Below are 17,997 nucleotides of genomic sequence, written 5' to 3'. Positions count from 1 at the left end.
CGACCATCTTCAACGTGATGTCGTATCCGTCTTGCCCTTGCCAATAAATGATTGGATATTGTAACGCATCGTACAAACGATGTGTCTCGTTTACACGATGCATGATATTGCTTCTTCGCTGAACGACAATGTCTCGCGATTTAGTTGGATCGCCAACAATAATTGCAGCAACATCATTAACGGTGGGTGCATTGAATCTTCGCACGTGTTCACCTGTTGGGGTACAATCCGCTCTTATGACAAATTTGTGCGTATCCGATGGCATTTGTTCCAATGCTGTTTTGAACATATTAACCACAGCGTTATTAGCGTGAAAAAATGCTTGCAACTGTTCTATAATTCGTCTCTTTAACTGTTGTGTTCCCTGTATATTGCAACGCACATTCAGCTGATCCACCATCGACGAAATAAAATATATTTGCAGAAATTGATGCGGCTCATCCGGTGATGGCACCATTGAACCATGCAAATGATATATTTGTCCTTGTATCTGTAATTGCAAACAATCATTTGTTGAAGAATACGGTGTAACTTCTGATCGTGTGATGGTGTAGTGTTTGGTGTATATGTAGTTTTTATTGTTGCAATTCATTTTGTTAGTGTGAGTGATTGGTTCTGTGTGTTGTATCTTTTACCTTGCAAGTCGGCATAAAGCCGCCTTCTCGAATGATATTAGCTCCAAAGGAAGTCATGCGAAAGCAGTTATTGTATTCAAGGATGTGTTGAAGAAAATGGTAGGAATCGTGATCACTTCCATCGAACAATTGTTTCAGTGGCTGTGGTGGTGTAAGTAATGGATCCAGTTTGACTTTTCCACTTGCGCAACACAATCCAGCCGTTTCTCTTTTAAACTTTAACGCATTACAATATCGGCATACAGTCGTCATTGGTCCAATATCTAAATTTTCATCATTACTGTAGTTCGCAGTGGGATCATATTGGAATGCCAAGCGATTGTATGATGCCAATGATCTTCGTGTGCTCACGCGCTGTCTTAATCGGGCATTTTCTCTTATTATATTTTGTCTTACTTCGCTTAAGTTCTGTGAATACACTTGTTGCTGGCTTGCATGTCTTGTGCGGCGGCCGATGTTCGCACGTCGTCCTCTAGGCATTTTGGACTATGGACAGAGTAGTGAATTTAACCTCAAATGCACGATCCACATAATTTACACAGTTTAACTTACCACCTTAAAGACAAAATGCCTGCTGTTGAAATCGAATATAAATCTGCACAATACACGTAATTGATTTGTTGGTTTCCAATTAAAATGTTAGGAAACGAATAACTTATATTTTTTACTTTTTTGAACACAATACCGTTTTTTCACATGAAATTCTCTGTCAAACAATATATCACGCACCGGCACCATCTACAATGAGTAGCTGTCAAATAAAAATATTAAAAGAAATACGATACAAATATTGGTATGTAGTACATGCTATGTATCAGAGATGGCGCTGTATGAGAAAAATGATTTTCTCTGTTTTTTCGCCTTTCTGTTGAATTTTTTCCTGAATTTTCTTTGCTATAAACCTCGCGGAGCTCGAGACCTTTCCAACGAATCCAAAACCGTGGAAATCGGTTCGTGCGTTCTGGAGTTATAGCGTCAGGAAGGAAAACCCGACTTATTTTTATATAGTAGATTATAAAGTACATATAAGGTCAAGAAAAGCATGTATTATTATCATAGTAAACGGCATACCTAATGCATATTTAATATTAAACTTTATTGTTACGAAATATTTATTATTGTATAATAAAAAATATTATTTTCCTCTCAACATAATACAATATCCATACTAAATTACTTATATTTATTTTAAAAAGACAATTTATTGAGACCTTAAGTAATCGCCTTATAAAAAAAGCGTGGTGTATCGAATCCGCTTAACTTTTAATAAAATATACTTAGAATTGATTTATTTCTTCTATTTATAAGAAGTGGATAAATTGAAAACGTAGACTAATGATACTTTGATAAAAGTCAAATCTATCAAAGAACACTATTCATATTGACTTCTTAATTCATTCATTATATTCATTCTTCATTCGGAAATGAAAGTAGGTATTCGTAAAAATAGAAGCTTAAAAAAATAAATTTACTGAATTTTTTTAAGCTAAACATAACTTTAGCATAGGATGTTATAAGTCCAATGTGTAACGCATAAAACCTCGTTTAACTATACCGATGTGAATTAAGTACTAACTAACCTTGTTCAAAAAACTATTGACCGAAAAAGGTTTAGGTTTTATTCAAATGAGAGTAGAGTGTTTTATACGTAAGTATTTTTATAATAATTATTATTTCCTCTGTACGAACAAGTTTCCCCTTTACAGTCATGAAATAACCAATTTTTTGGTCTCACAATAACATAAGCTACAATAACTTATACATTTTCATCCCAATTTAATTTGCTCAAAATACGCTAAGCAAAAAATAATAAAACGTGGATAAGGGAGGTTTAATGTTGGCAGCTATTTATGTTGCTAATTGGATTATACCGTGGTAGCTGGCAACCTTGTAATAACCAAAATAGAAGCATTTTGTTATCCATGCCTCTGATCTTTACAACACTTGCGTATTTCAGAAACATTCATACTATTACATACAGACATACTTACATTACTTGCATACATACATACGTACGGACATACATACATCTATGCTAATATTATAAAGCTGAAGAGTTTGTTTGTTTGTTTGAACGCGCTAATCTCAGAAACTACTAGTCCGATTTAAAAAAATATTTCAGTGCTAGATAGCCCATTTATCGAGGAAGGCTATTGGCCATATATCATCACGCTACGACCAATAGAAGCCGAGTACCAGTAAAAAAAATTACAAAAACGGGGAAAAATTTCACCCATTTTCTCATATGTGACGCAAGCGAAGTTGCGCGGGTCAGCTAGTACATAATATCACGCCTTTTTGCCATATCTGTAGGCAGAGACCAAAGAACGCCACTTGGTACGATCCTTACAATCTTCCCTTGCCTCATTCACATCCATACATCTTGTCATACAGGACCGCCGGTTGCGAGTGCGGACCTGACCTTTTTTATAGATACATTTAGTAATTTAGCTCTTCACTGTCTGGACCCGTTTCAATCTGAAATGAAAAGACCCGTGTCTAACTGAGGCAATAAAATGTTCAGAAAAATCACGATTAATAATGGAAAGAGTTGTCCAAATTAATTGAAGACTTGATTTTTGTAAAGTCAAAGGTTTTGTTGTCAAAATTGATTTGAGCCAGTTGGATCAAGGCGACCCATTAAAATAAAAGGAAACCAATTATTGAATTTTCTTTGATAACACGATGATCATTACGAGCCTTTTTACTATTTAGAAATTGCCTGCCTTTTGAACTGATAAAATGTTTCGATCAGTTTTTATATTTACATTGAACTAGCGGACTGGCCCGACTTCGTCCGGGTATCGTATAATATTATCCCGTTTATTCTATTCCCGTGTGAATTTAGATACTTACCATCGATCGTTTACAAACCTTGTCCCGACAGTGAGAAATATATTAAAATGGAATTATCCAATTTAGTTTAGTTATTCAAAAGATATGGGCGTACATACAGTCAATTTTATTTATAAAGACAGATTTTTGTTGATTTTACCGAGTAGGTACTTTGTCAAAGATCATGGTATATAGAGCCCGATCAACATTGTTTTAAGACGTTCCATTACGTCTTCTCCCAGCAAATTCCCCTAAAGTGGATTTTCCAAACTTATTTATGACAAGCGATATCCTTCGCGAAGACATTTACTTATATTACAAGGACTTGTTTATGTTACAAGATGAAAAATAACATTGTTGGCGTGAAGCACGAGAGCGTGTGTTAAACAAATGTGGTAAAATATCGTTTTCATTGTGTTTACCATTTACCACCCTTCCTGTGTTGAAAACTGCCCTTATCAAGGACCTGCTGAGTTTGATGATGTCATCCGGAACAACTTGGCCATTGTAAACTAACACCCCTTTCGTCTATTATGTTATGAGTCATCACAAATTTTTATTAGTAAGCATGTCCTGAACAGTAGACGTGTACTAAAGAGTACATAATATCTTATATGTAAAAAATTATCTCCAAATGTGTTGCTTGGCGCAAATCTTCGGGTCGGCTGAACAAATTTCTCTAAATCTTTTTTATTATATTCCTTGGAGCACGAGGATGGTTCCTACGGAGAGATTTTTTTTTAAATGCAATAAATGAACTAACTTTTGGCTGGCGGAAGTTCGCCGAGTCAGCAAGTTTCTAATAAAATCACGTTTGTTTGTTAATCACTTAATTGTGTATTCTTTGTTCTCAGATGAAAACGCCAGCGATACAAAACGACTTCAGTTACTACAGACGAAGCGTGTCGAGAGGGGGCCTCATCAACGCCGAACTACCACCGGGCGAGGAGCCGCACATAACAGCAGAAGTAGCCAATAGAATGTCACTGTTCTACGCACAAGCCACGCCGATGCTCAAAGTGCTCTCCGAAGCCACCAGCCAGTTCGTCAACGATAATCAACAAGACTTGGAGAATACGACGGAAACGCTCAGCACGATGGCCAAAGTGTGCCTTCGAATGTTGGAGAATCCGTAAGTATTTTACTAAGTACTATATCTACATTTCACAACAAATAATCCCTAGACAACCCACACAATCATTACTGAAGTGCTTAGTATTTCAAAGTATCAGCCATGTTGTTCCAAATTTACGAAATGCAGGTAGCAAACCGAAGCGGGAGTTATTGACACCATTTCCGCTTCTGTTTTGTTCCAAGCGTTCACAATACACCAGTTTCAGCACAATATGAACGTTTCGCGATCAACAGCGCCCACAGTATGCACCAGTTCCAAAACTAGACCAACGTAATAGACGCCAATCTCAGATTACACGTACTAACCGGATTTTCAAACTCCCGACGTTCACCGACGTATAATACGGTACACCTGTAAAACCGCCTAGGACTTCGAACGTCTATTTTCGCTCGCTTCTCGGATTGCTACGTGCTACATTGGAATTAGTTTAGTAAATCAAAGTTCAACAAAAGGTTGACTTGTGTAAAGTTTTCTGACATCTGTCGGGTGTTCGAGTTGTAGCAGAGCTGTGTACGCCAAGTTTTAATTTGATATACGTGAGAGAAAGATGGAAGGAATGGCATTGTAAATCTTTTAAAAGTTTGCAACGTTGAACTATAAATACTTTGAAGTTTTACCTGATTTATTACCGCTTTGGCTTTACTTAAAGTAATAATGATTTCGTTGAGAACAGTAGCAAGTAAGTAGTTGGTAAGACTAAGACATGTAAGCCGGTATGTATCACCGCGGTTAGTCCACTCCCTATCCTTGCGACAATGAGAGCGTATCCATTACAAGGATCGTGTGTCGCGCACGGCACCGACACGCTCGAGATCTCGTGTAAATGGAAATAAATCAACTGTCACTTGTTAAGACACGTGCCCTCTTGGCTTTTGAGTGTGGAGACCCGCAGTGCCGACTCATTGGATCCCACTTCAACACAATCATCGCTATTGTTCGCTGCATCGTTTTCAAGCCAAATCTTATCAAAGCACCGGAGTCTGAAGTGCGTGCTCACCTTGACCAATTTGCTTATGATAATACACCTATTATTATCCAATTCATATAGTTCTGATAGTCTAGATAAATTGTTCATGATAATTTTCATAAATTCTACAACTTTTGCTTCGACTGAGTAAAACTTATCTGAGTATGTATTGGCAAATAAATAAACGTATTGTCTTTTCTTTATCTCCCCCTAAGAAGTACTCATTTGTCAGATATTACCGTCGTAGCTAATTTAGTTTCCGTCCCTTCTGTCTAGCTAGGGTGAAAATCGGAACGCGCCTGCAACCTCCAACTGGAAAACAATTCGGCAAATAGCTTCCGAGAATTCTCCTATCTGTTCTGCAGTGAAATTGCTTGAACAATAAATGATTACAGAAATATTCATACCATATGTTGTTTGATAGTAGAAGCATCTGTTTTGTTTATCACATCATAAACGGCTGTATTAGTTGCACATTGCCGTTGTACCGTTGCATCATTAGATATGCCTTTATGTGTCATGTCGTTGCCCAATACCTCTGTAGGTCTATGTGGATAACGGGTTGCCATAACCGCCTCCTACGCGTCATGTTCTCCTTTGATTTTATCCTCCTACGGGTTTTGGGTTTGCATGGATTAAGAAAAACGTAGCCATATTTAGACTCGTGACATTGACTCACCGGATATTCACGCAATATGGAGATAGCATTCTGTTTATATCAATAAGTAATCAGTTACGTCGCAAAATTACATGTCTGGGTGGGTATTTCTTTTAAACAATATGGGAATGTGACGAAAACATAACATAAGTCTAATTAACTATTTGATAACAGTTTCCTCTGTACATTTCCTCGTCGATACGATGTGAGTGATGTGTGACAGTCGTGATTTCGTCCACCTCGGCCTGTACACAAGTGACCACTTCCGTACCACGCGCGCACATGATGATTGCAACTAATTGGTTCCTACCACTATTAGTGGCTAGTGCAACAGTCGAGCTAGAATGTAGCCACAATTTGATAGATTGTTAACTAAACATTCAATTTTGTAGCACTTAGATTGTTTATTTTCAAAATAACGTTGGAAGTAGAATAATGAATACTTTGGTCTAGGTGCGTTCTTAATCTGTAAATAGTTTTAGTTTAGACGCAAAGTTGTATAAACAAATTCTGAGTTTTATCCTAAATCTAGATTGGAATGTGCAGATGTGTTTATTGATAAATTTCATCGCAATAATGTTAAATTATTTTCTTTTTTTACGGAAGATCTAGTACTTACACATGTTGACTATCTATTAAGACCATAGTTTAAACTATTCGTGAACGAGTATAAATTCTATACAACCGTGTAACATGGCTTCATTTAGTTTATAAAATAGACGTTCAAGCTTCAAGCATAATTTATTATGTTACCAAAACTCAATTGTGTTTCGATACTTTGCTTCATCGAAATTGACAATAAAATCGTGATACGAATTATAATGAACGTATCTTCTATATCCCAATATGGTACTCGATTGGTAATCAAACGAGCAGGAGTAATATATTTGGGACCTGTTGCCAATAACCAATCTTAGTTAACCTATTCTTCATAATGTCATCTAAATAAGGGATACCGATAAACGATTTGTGGAATTATAAGTCGACCTTTGGCGCGGTCACTCCATAGATGGGTGACTGCATAGTGGTATCTAAACTGGACGTCTCCGTGCTCCGGAGGGCACGTAAAAAGCCGGTCCCGGTGTCAATTAAAATAACAGTCGTTAAGCCACGAGCGGCTTCAACAACTTTGGCACTAGGTTGACAACTAATCATACGACAACAAGACAAGAAGATGAACGGTCCTATCTCAGTTACTACCTGAAAATAGGTATCATATTGACACCGGCTATAAGGTTTCGTAATCGTCTATTCAAGGTTTTAATCCTGACATTGTATCGGAAGCTAGGGTAGTATTACCGTAGGATCCGTTAGTCATTATTAAGAGGCGTACGGCGCTCATTTATCAGATCGCTATCGCATCGGAACCTAGAGTATCGTAACTCGTTACGCTTGTGGAACGATTTATTCAAGCTTATAACAAATCGACTTTTCAGAATAATTAACTTATCGATTTGTAGCGGTTATTCGAAAGTTAGCTTTTTACGTGGTTTTACTTATATCGAGGTTAAGTTGTAATTATAAGATATACGAAATTAATCTCGGAATAAGAATATCTTTTCATTGTATGAACTAAAACAAGAAAATATTAGGCTGTCAATGAGTGAATGGAAATGAAAAGAAAAAATCGGCGCGTTTATGATAACGATCTTACGTGTTTTCTTTTCTCGATTTGTCAATTTAAAGCCACTAAGTAACAAAATACTCCTATAACTAGGTAATTGAAAGGTAAGCTGAGCTACAGATCTAAACGCAAACTTTCGCGATGAATTAAAGCCCGACGCATTAACTCGAGTTTAAAGTTGCCAGTGTTGCCACGCTCAACTTAGCTTATTCAATTAAATTACCTGTTGCTGTGCCATATAAACTAGCAAGCTAACAATCCCGGGTTTGTTATTTATAATCGATACTATAATTGATCAAATAGATTCACATATCCTGGAATAGAGTATTAATATTATAATTATTGAATTTTGAAGATTTACTGACATTTTATTTTGATAGGTTATTCTAGAGTCTTTGCTGGTTTTTAATTCTTTATTAAATAAGGGCTTTTAGCTCTCTTTAGTTAAAGTCAGCCGCATAATAACAAAAAAAAAACTACACAGTTACCGTTATGCTCTTAAAACTATGAAATATAAAAGTGTAAACACATTTAGGTTCTGTCCTAGCTGGAAGCAGTTGTTGTATCCAAATGTCTTATTGCATTGTAATTTACGTACAATTGTTTCCTCATTCGAAAAAAGGAATTTGGTCAATTAAACCCAAAACCGTTGCGTTAAAAATATATTCATTTGACCTCCTTTCATGACCTATTTCCATTATTTTGATTAAACGGTTCCTAAGTCTTCGGCTCAAATAAATTACTTAATATCTTAGAATATTAAATTAATGAAATATTTGTTGATTAATGTGTTAATATTTCCAACTGATTCGCTCACGAACATCCTGATTAAATTTCTTAGGACTTTATACTAATTAGAATTTATTAAATCTGGTGAACAAAAGGAATTAATTTTCTACCTATAATATTTTACGGCTTGTGCCTTAGATTCTTCTAAATTTAATAACAAAATATTATAATTACGTTATTAATGTTCACAGTAAAGATAATCCCACGTTTACTTCAGTGGTTAACGTAACAGGCGTTAATCTACTGAGTTTCCATTTACATCACGTTCTGTAAAAAGTTCGCGTATCTGTCGTAAATACTTATCTATAAAGCAACATACATAAGTAAAATGTAAGCACGAGTAAGTTTGGATTTGAACAAAGTACAGTTGCGTCGACATACCGGAGTGCATGGTCCGCACTGCGCACCGGGACAACGCGTGGGCGAAGCAGGCACGAGTGTGCGACCCGAATCACGGGCCCAACCATGCCTCGACCCACACCCGGCCACTACCGCCTCGCGCATATAGTTTTATTATGTCGTAAATTTTGTAAACATAACACATGTGACCCAAAACAAACGTCTACTTATTTATTTGCTGTACATTTCAAGCAACTATATCAAAAGACCATGCAACATTCCCAAGTTTACTTTATAAAATAGGACACATCACAAAGTATTTTCGTTACACAAATCTGGGTTTCTAGTATAAAGCAATTTACATGTCTGGAGCTCAGTATTAATTACGAGAACTTCCATGACGTTATATTATGCTATCGTTAACATACATGAATATTCTGTTACAGAAAACTGGTGGCACAGTTTAGTCGCGAGGAGACATCGCTACTAGTGTTGCGCGTGATGGTCGGTCTGATCATCCTGTACGACTGGGTGCATCCGTCGGGCGCCTTCTGCCGCTCCTCGTCCGTCGACGTCAAAGGATGCGTCAAGTTCCTGCAACAACAGCCGCCGACGAAGGCGGAACCTCTCCTTAACGCCCTCAGGTATACGACGAAGCATTTAAACCATCAGTCGACGCCCAAGAACATCAGGACGCTGTTGGCGGCGTGAGGACAACACTCGAGCCTTGCATGTTGCTGTGGGGAATGATGCGACAATAATTACCTGTGGGGATATCTCGTACACGCCTTTATTTTGCTCCTTAGCGATACCGACCCATTATAGCATACCACCAATCTCTCATCGATCACGCAACTCGAAACATGAGTTGTCATGGACCACGAATACGAATATACTATAGAATAGGGAATGTTTTAAAATTTCCTTTATACATATTAATAATAGGAATAACTAAAATAATAATGACGAGGCTGTCGCTAAAGTTATTACAAATGATATCAATTTAATAATAGTGCCCTTAAACTACGTCGTATGGATGAGAGAATATAACGTGTCGTCTAAGTATAATCATTGTTGTATTTAATTCCTGCGGGTGAACTAAATTAACAAAGTAAACTATTATCATTGTGTATATTATTGTTACTGAATATTAATACTTATACTTTCCAGTCTTGTGTTTGCGAGTGAATTTCGGGGAATATCGTGTAAGTGGAGACGAATATATCTACACTAAATTATATTTTTCTTGTGTTAATGTTTAGCGTGCTTCAAAAGCAAAATGTTAATAATGAATATAGAGAAAGTATCCCTACACTCCCACACTCGTGCAAGGTTTCATTGAATCCTCTCGTCACAACAGACATAGCTGTCAGTCGCAACTCGTAACGTTAGCTTTTATAAAACTATCATAAGAAGGCTTAGACAACTCTAATGTGTAACGTAATTGAAAAGAAGTATTATTTACATTGTATTCTACTATATAAAACTGCCTTGGATCATATAATTGGTTACCACATGATTTATTGTACAATTTATTCAAGAGTATGGATTGTTATTGTTTGGATGAGTGTCGAGTGATTATAATTATATCCTTCGCGACGACCTACTGACATTGAAACTAACAACAAACAACATTTGTATCCGTCATTCTGATTTTAAGTTGTTTTATTATAAATCGAATGTGTTAGTTGTTAGGTACAAACCAGATAATGTTTCCGTAATTTCTCTGCTAGTGGCGTTCAGAAGGATATTATTATGTTGCTTACTCATCGAACGAGCCCAGTGTTGGGTGGTATTAATAGTTATTGTAAATTATAATGTAGCACAAATTTTATTGTTCCGCACGCTCTCTCGTCGGACCAGTGTGCGTCGGTATTCGGTTCCAAAGATTTATAAACAACATTAATTAGTAATTATTTCACTTAATTATTCGTGCATCATGTTATTTTTTAAAGACTGATATATTGACACTCGCGAATATTTTCTGCATTTTCCGTTCATACAGTCTCCAAACGTTAATTAAGAAACCTGAAATGTATAACTCATGAAACCAATGCCTTATTGAATAAGAGAAGGCGTACCTAGAGCGAATATTATGTGTAATTTCAATGCCTTTTCTAAAATTATAATAAAATGTTAAGTATGTCGTGTTAACAATGTTGAATTTATGCATGTACCACTGCCTTGATGTTAACTAACATAATAATTTTAAATTGAATTTATAGGTATGATATATGTTTCACTATTGATGTATAAATTCAAATGTAAGTATAACGATTAAGCATGTACTGTTTATTTACAACTTTATAAGTATATACAATCGGTTACTCCCGGTGCCGTCTATCCGCGGGTCGATGGTTCACAAATATGAGATATATCTACTATATTTTATAATTATATTAAAAGCCGCTGATTACGCTCAAATTCATACTTTAAATGTTGATTTTATTCTACGTAAATAGGATCTCAAGTTATTTGATTGGATTGAAATTAGTGTTTCAGTCGACTCTGAGATATCATAGCGCAATAAATATTGAATAGATTACGTTTTATATGGCACAGATGACGGTGTGATGTACCTACTGTCGCTTATAATCTAGTGATATAGTCATTTCTAAACGAACTTATGTTACAAAATATAATAATTTGTTAACCCTTTCACTATACTGTGTATTGAGTAAAATAGCTGTCAATAATTAATTCACTAAGCACAAACACTCGTCTTTCGTGTATAGTATCTTAGTATTAAATACAATTATTAACTTAGGATGGTTAGTTAACTTACATGCACAGTCAGCACAATACTTTATTATAGTTATCATATTATATAGTATCGTTGTTGAGATTTGTCTTGTAATTGCGACTGTTGCTTGCGAGGATCGTCTCAGTGTGCACTCTGAATTGCATTTACTATGAGGAATTGAATGTTTCATTGAATTGAATTATAATAATATCGTACCCTAATCAACACTGCCCAAATTTATAACCATATTTTTTTATAAACGATAAGTTTTCGAAAAATTATTCCAATTTATTATAATTCCAATTACTCCATGTTGAGTCTAAGCATACTTTGAGCAGTTAGTAGGATCTAGTTGGGCGAAACAAACATGTTGATTGCTTATGATTGTAGATGATAATATTATAGAAAGGGCCTCAGTGGCCACTATGAATGTTTGTGAGTAGTAACAATGAGATGGAGCTGATATATGTCTACCTAATTTATTTACTTGTATTGATTACTCAGAATTTATCATAGCACTGGCAATTCGTTGAAACTTTAGCCAAATCTTTAGTAAATTCTTCTAGCGAAATTAATAAATGCAATATGTACTAGTTATTGAAGATTGTTGTAATTATTTAAACTGCAACACTTTTGTTATTGTTTAAGGTGGTTTTGTATGATAGACCTATTTTTCTTAGTTATCATTTATTTATTGTATATAATAAACACACCAAAGTTATAAGTAATAAATGAACTTGGATAGATTCTTGTAGACTGTTGTTTTATTTTAATGAAAGAGTTTATTAACAATCAAACAATTTATTCTTAACTTAAAAAATATGTACATTTTGGTGCTATGTGTTGGCGGGGCGCGGCTTGAGGATGAGTTTGCCGGTGTCGTCACAAGACATGTTGAAGTCGTTGAGGACTGAGCGTGTCCGCGCCGTGATGATGCTCGGCGCCACCACCTTCCTGTGCACTCCCATCATGAAGAGTAACACTAGAAATAACAATAAACCTGTAAATACACATGACACATAATGATACAACAATCATTTTACATTTACACAGAAAAAACTATGTATCAGTAACATGTGGTAATAAACAATGCCAAGGTGGCATTCTAGGATGCACATGGTTTGTTCATGTGACCTAATCTAAACTTAAGCAAAAATATAACTATTAAAAATGATTGAAGTTTATTAAAAAACTATAACATAAGTAAAAATATTAAACAATTTCAACAAGTCAACTTACCTAAGAATGTTGAAGTGAAAGCAAAGAAGGGGTGATTCCAGAGAGACTGTGTGAGGGAGACAACAGGAGTGAGCGGGTCCATCAACCAATGATATGCAGCTATTGCTGTGCACACTGACACCACTGTCAGCAAAACTGGAAAAATAAATTCACAATTATATTATTTTATTAATTAAATACAGTAAATAGCAACTTTGAAACAATTGTACACTCATTTACTTTAAAAGGTAAACCACAGATAGTAGCAAAAAAAAATATTGAGTGTAGGAAGTAACTTTACAGAATATTTTTAACATTAGTACACAATATGTTTTCACACAGTAGACTATCTTGTCTTTGAAGTCACATAGAGCCACTATAACGCATAACTATTCCACATGGGGTATATTATAAAAATTAGGTTTTCATAATGTATCTAAGTGCACGCAACAATGACATTTATGTCTTTAAGCAGGTACCGCGTTTTTAATGTCCATTGTATTAATTTATAAACAATAATAAATACACACTTCTCCATCTCATAGTAGCCGGTTGCAGACATCCTATAACTTCAGTGAGGCGACGCTCGAACGCCTTCAAATCTGAAAAGGTATCCATTTCAATTATGTCACTAATAATCATAAAGATAAGAGTATAGGAAGTCGAATTAAAGTTATAATGAGTTGAAAAATAGCAAATGATAAGATTCTAAGCTTAAGAACGCCAAAAACTGCAAGTTCAAAGTGCGATACACAAAAAAACAACTATGCTGAGTAAACATGACTTACCATCGCAAGCAGTCTGTTCTAACGACATTTTGTATTCACGAGTGTTAACAATAAACATATATCTTTATTAATTATCTACCTACATATTGCAAACCACTAAATATAAATTATTAACTATACTTTCAAGAAATAGACTTGATTGTTCACAATCCTCTCTTAGCCCAATAATGTTGACGCCGTTGACGGCTAGCCTCTTGCTCTTGACAGTGACAGGAGCGACAGTTGACACGCATGACAAGCATAGATAGAGAAACAATTTTGTTATGCTGTCTTTTAGGAAACGGTATACTTAAGCTCCTTTAACTACTTTCTGGCTAAAGATTGCCTAACCTTTGTAAGGCACTGAGGCCTATGAGCGAATAGTTCAATAGGCAAGCAGCTTTATTCATAAATCACATGTTAGTGTGCAGAACCCGACTTATTGTAACACATTCCCCTGTTATAAGGAGAAAAGAACACATATATTGGTCACACTGATGACTGCCTTGATCAATCAAATCAAATTAAAATCTAAACTCAAAGCAAAGTCCAAGGTTCATAGAGTTCGTTCGCTGAAGAAAGTGAACGACCGAATAATTTTAATTCATTATTTAACACGTAAGTATAACTACGTAAGCGAGCCTACAAATCGAAATAGCTTTAACTACACATACTTTACTAGTACACTTTTGTGGTTAACGTTAGGTACTGCTGTTCATTTGTTTTGTTTTAGTTTTTAGTCTTCATAATTTAGTTAATTTTAATACTTATTAAAACCATTAAAATAAATTAGGAACACATAAGATAATTAATAACAAACTTTGTTTTAAAACTTTATTTCTGTAACTATACATCAGCTGTTGGTATTTGCAGAATGTTTCCCATCAGACAAATAGTAAACAATGTGCGGCGAGTGGCGCCTGGCTTCAGAGCTATGTCCAGCTCCGGCCCACTCACAGCTGTGGAGGTGGACAATGAAGGAATAGCAACTGTAACAATGCAAAGACCACCAGTGAACAGCCTCAACTTAGACCTCTTGCAAGACTTGAGTAAATCCTTGGATGAAGTAGCTAAAAATAAGTGCAAGGGAATGATTTTAACATCCGTAAGTACCTATTTGTTGATAAAATTTAATTTAAGTATGAATGTGTTGACTCTCATTATTAAATTAAATGTATTCTTAATATTGAAGATGACAAATGCTTTATATACCCACTGTTGCATAAAGTTCAATAACATGAATTGGGTATGCAAAAATAAACGTACACCTATACTGTTTATCATAATAAATTGTCTATGATTACAGTCATCACCTACAGTATTCTCCGCCGGTCTAGACATTATGGAGATGTATAAACCAGACATCAAGCGAGCAGAGACTTTCTGGACCACATTACAGGAAGTATGGATCAAACTGTTTGGATCCAACTTTGTCTCAGCTGCTGCCATTAATGTATGTATATGACCTTTCTATTTTATTTATTTTGGATTCTTACTTTAAAAACATACTTTGAGAATTCTATCTATAGGCCACCCCAAATAAATTAATTAACCTCTTTCTAATATTTGAATGAATTACATTTGAATATGTTCAAGTTTTTGTCACAAAATACCAATTAAATAAAATAAGAAAATATGAATTTCTTAATGTAGAAAATTGTTATGATTTTCATGCCAAAACTATGACTAGGAATTATAGAAAAGGTAAGCTAAATCATAAACTCTCATTATAATAGGTTTTAATATACCTACATAATATACGTCACTGCGCAGTGAATAGTGTTTTTTTTTGTAGGTGGCCATTTAAAACTCTGCTTATAGTATTCCTGTCTTAAGTTGTTTGTAAATAAATAATATCATCATTTTTCATCACAATTATTAGTTTCAAAGATAATTTACTTTTAGAACTTTAACTTATAGATCATTTCTGTAATATGACAAAATAAAATACGACATAGTAGTATCTAATATATTTATCTATAGATGTAAAACTAAGTTATTTAATTGTATTTTATTCAGGGTCATGCTCCAGCCGGCGGTTGCTTGCTGTCGATGTCGTGCGAATACCGCGTCATGGTGGGCGGCAAGTTCACCATCGGTCTAAACGAGACAGCCTTGGGAATCGTCGCACCAAAGTGGTTTATGGACACCATGACCAACACCATACCTCAGAGGGAAGCTGAATTCGCCCTCACTACTGCTAGAATGTTTTCTGTTGATGAAGCATTGAAGGTAAATACTCAGTAAATAGTTAAGAAAAACATGATATTATGCCATTATTAGGTGTGTAAGACTTTATTGTTTCTTTTTCGGTTATCCAAGAGTGAATATCAGCAAGTTAACACTGATCTTTGGTAGGAAAGAACATTTTTTTGTCGTGACGAACTGGAATAATGGCTGGCTTTTCATATTATGCATATATTTTCACAAATTTCCTGTTATTTACTCTTGAATAATATTAAACTGGCCATTATTTTTCTATTATGCTAATTTATGTTGAATCTATTTATACGAAACATCGTTAGTAAAAAACTAAAATTATCGTAACAAGTAGTATTTATATAGTGAAATGTCATTGTTGTTTTTTCACATTCATGAAACAAATGTCTTGAAATTTGAATACAATCAATCAACCGTTACTAGTGACTGTCTGATGGACATCGCACAGCCGAAGCTACTGAGCGTAAATAGTCCACTGCGTCAGAATTAGAGCATACGGACCCGTAAGGATCTATCCAGTCAATCAATTAGCCTAGCCTTTCTTCCAACTTTGTTGGATTCGTCTTCCAGTCTCACCGGATGCACCATTATTTTATAATTTATATGGAGTGACTGCCTATTGGACCTCCACAACCCAATTACCTAGGTTATAACACGATACCCATCGATAAGACTCGTCAGACTTTCAAGCTTTTGAGTACTGGTAATGAGCAAATTAATAGAATGCAACAAATCCTTACGATCCGTACATTTCGATACAAACGTAGTGGAGGCGTGGCCTTAGTATCTATTGTCATTCAGATTACCTCCTTACACTTAGGACACAAGTCAAAGACCCAGACTACATTGTCATTTTAGTATACAAAAAAGTATACTAGAATAAGAATGTAGTCACTTTGTAACTAGCGCATATTCTAGGCGAGTCACTGTTACAACGAACTAATATAACTATAACCATAATTGTGATAAAATTTTATGCACATCCTTTACCTACGTGCATCTATGCACATACCTATAAAGAAAGATAATCACATATTCTCCAATCTAAATAATAGTTGTAAACGATTATAAGTTAAAGACTAATTATTTTATTATTGTTATAGGTGGGTTTGATCGATGAAACGGCGTCCGACAAAGCGGACTCAGTGGACAAGTGTAAGAAGTTCATAAAGAAGTTCGACAGGATCCCTCCTCTAGCGCGAGCCATCACTAAACAGAAGATAAGGCAGGGACCTCTGGCGTGGATGAACAAGAACCGCGCTGCAGACACACAGGAGTTCTTAGCTTTCCTCCAAAACCCTAAAGTACAACAGTCATTAGATATGTATATTCAAAGCCTGAAGAAGAAGGCCGCTAAGTAGTTATTAGGTACCTACCTATGTTACAAAGTTATATATGTAAATCAATTGACATGTGATTTCGCTAAAATTTGTATATTGCCTACCCTAGACTTATATTTGTAGTTCCAAGAAGAAATTTGAATCATCGATCTTACAATATTATACTTATTGTATAGTAATATGACTGTTCAATACCTATCATGTTTTTACTAGGTATAGTTTTATGTGAATAATTGAATATCATGTGTGAATTTATATGAGTCCTATAGAGCTGCTAATTTATATTAAACAAATGAGAAATGCTATAAAATGTATGTTATAAATAACGTGTAAATAAAAATAAATGTATTTAATACAGAAGAAGTCTTATTCCTTAATGTACACACAATAGAAATGTAAACATTTTATTTCGTGACACACCCGCGCCTAGTCTTGACAAGAAAGGTAATTTGTATAATGAAGATAATTTAAATATTCTCAGAGTATTTCAACATATTCATATGCCTACTTTAAAATTATCATTTGATTAATGGCTGTTATTAAATAACGTATCACCATTAGGCATCTTTACGCAACAGTGACCGCCACCTATACGACGACGATGATTATTTTTATACTTAAATAGTTTTAGTTTATAAATCGTTCCGCCTTGACACGAAACTTCTATACCTATACTTTTAAACTAAAAACTATCATAATACCTACCTACGTTTACTGGTGAAAACCT

General features: G+C 35.1%; 3 protein-coding genes across 5 annotated transcripts in view; 2 read left to right on the top strand and 1 right to left on the bottom strand.

Moving 5' to 3' along the window:
• LOC142978102 (CYFIP-related Rac1 interactor A) overlaps positions 1-12,479 on the top strand; it is a 40,111-nt gene extending 27,632 nt beyond the window's left edge. Inside the window, exons 3-4 of the mRNA XM_076122379.1 lie at positions 4,325-4,602; positions 9,429-12,479. Of these exons, the coding sequence (XP_075978494.1) occupies positions 4,325-4,602; positions 9,429-9,693 (543 nt within the window). The 3' untranslated portion in view covers positions 9,694-12,479. The remainder of the gene's footprint in view (positions 1-4,324; positions 4,603-9,428) is intronic.
• Positions 12,468-13,954, bottom strand: Cnep1r2 (CTD nuclear envelope phosphatase 1 regulatory subunit 2). Of its 2 annotated transcripts, none has more exons than XM_076122397.1 (4): positions 13,732-13,954; positions 13,474-13,545; positions 12,965-13,099; positions 12,468-12,725 (listed from the first exon to the last, which is right to left on the bottom strand). In XM_076122397.1, exons 1-4 carry the CDS (start codon positions 13,787-13,789, stop codon positions 12,562-12,564), a joined length of 429 nt encoding a protein of 142 aa, XP_075978512.1. In that variant the 5' UTR covers positions 13,790-13,954; the 3' UTR covers positions 12,468-12,561. The 2 variants fall into 2 exon arrangements, with proteins under 2 accessions (XP_075978512.1, XP_075978513.1); XM_076122398.1 differs by having other exon boundaries at positions 12,468-12,707; positions 13,732-13,951.
• Positions 13,955-14,169: 215 nt separating this feature from the next.
• On the top strand, positions 14,170-17,638 carry LOC142978104 (enoyl-CoA delta isomerase 1, mitochondrial-like). Of its 2 annotated transcripts, none has more exons than XM_076122382.1 (5): positions 14,170-14,328; positions 14,584-14,815; positions 15,017-15,163; positions 15,730-15,942; positions 17,034-17,637. In XM_076122382.1, the coding sequence occupies exons 2-5, from the start codon at positions 14,585-14,587 to the stop codon at positions 17,289-17,291; spliced, it is 849 nt and encodes a 282-aa protein (XP_075978497.1). In that variant the 5' UTR covers positions 14,170-14,328; position 14,584; the 3' UTR covers positions 17,292-17,637. The 2 variants fall into 2 exon arrangements, with proteins under 2 accessions (XP_075978497.1, XP_075978498.1); XM_076122383.1 differs by having other exon boundaries at positions 14,289-14,415; positions 17,034-17,638.
• The last annotated feature ends 359 nt before the right edge of the window (positions 17,639-17,997 follow it).

The sequence above is a fragment of the Anticarsia gemmatalis genome, chromosome 14, assembly GCF_050436995.1.
Source record: "Anticarsia gemmatalis isolate Benzon Research Colony breed Stoneville strain chromosome 14, ilAntGemm2 primary, whole genome shotgun sequence".
Classification (NCBI taxonomy): domain Eukaryota; kingdom Metazoa; phylum Arthropoda; class Insecta; order Lepidoptera; family Erebidae; genus Anticarsia; species Anticarsia gemmatalis.
Note: the sequence above shows the minus strand (reverse complement) of the source record. Positions and strands in the feature narration are given on the sequence as shown.

What these genes read in the sequence shown, in the direction of transcription:
- Cnep1r2 (XM_076122397.1), bottom strand. Translation starts at nt 13,789, where the DNA reads ATGTTTATTGTTAACACTCGTGAATACAAAATGTCGTTAGAACAGACT. An exon ending in AGAACAGACTGCTTGCGATG is followed by an intron (nt 13,546 to 13,731) that starts GTAAGTCATGTT and finishes ATACCTTTTCAG; the next exon opens with ATTTGAAGGCGTTCGAGCGT. An exon ending in GGCTACTATGAGATGGAGAA is followed by an intron (nt 13,100 to 13,473) that starts GTGTGTATTTAT and finishes TTATTTTTCCAG; the next exon opens with TTTTGCTGACAGTGGTGTCA.
- LOC142978104 (XM_076122383.1), top strand. Translation starts at nt 14,585, where the DNA reads ATGTTTCCCATCAGACAAATAGTAAACAATGTGCGGCGAGTGGCGCCT. An exon ending in TCTCAGCTGCTGCCATTAAT is followed by an intron (nt 15,164 to 15,729) that starts GTATGTATATGA and finishes TATTTTATTCAG; the next exon opens with GGTCATGCTCCAGCCGGCGG. An exon ending in CTGTTGATGAAGCATTGAAG is followed by an intron (nt 15,943 to 17,033) that starts GTAAATACTCAG and finishes TTATTGTTATAG; the next exon opens with GTGGGTTTGATCGATGAAAC.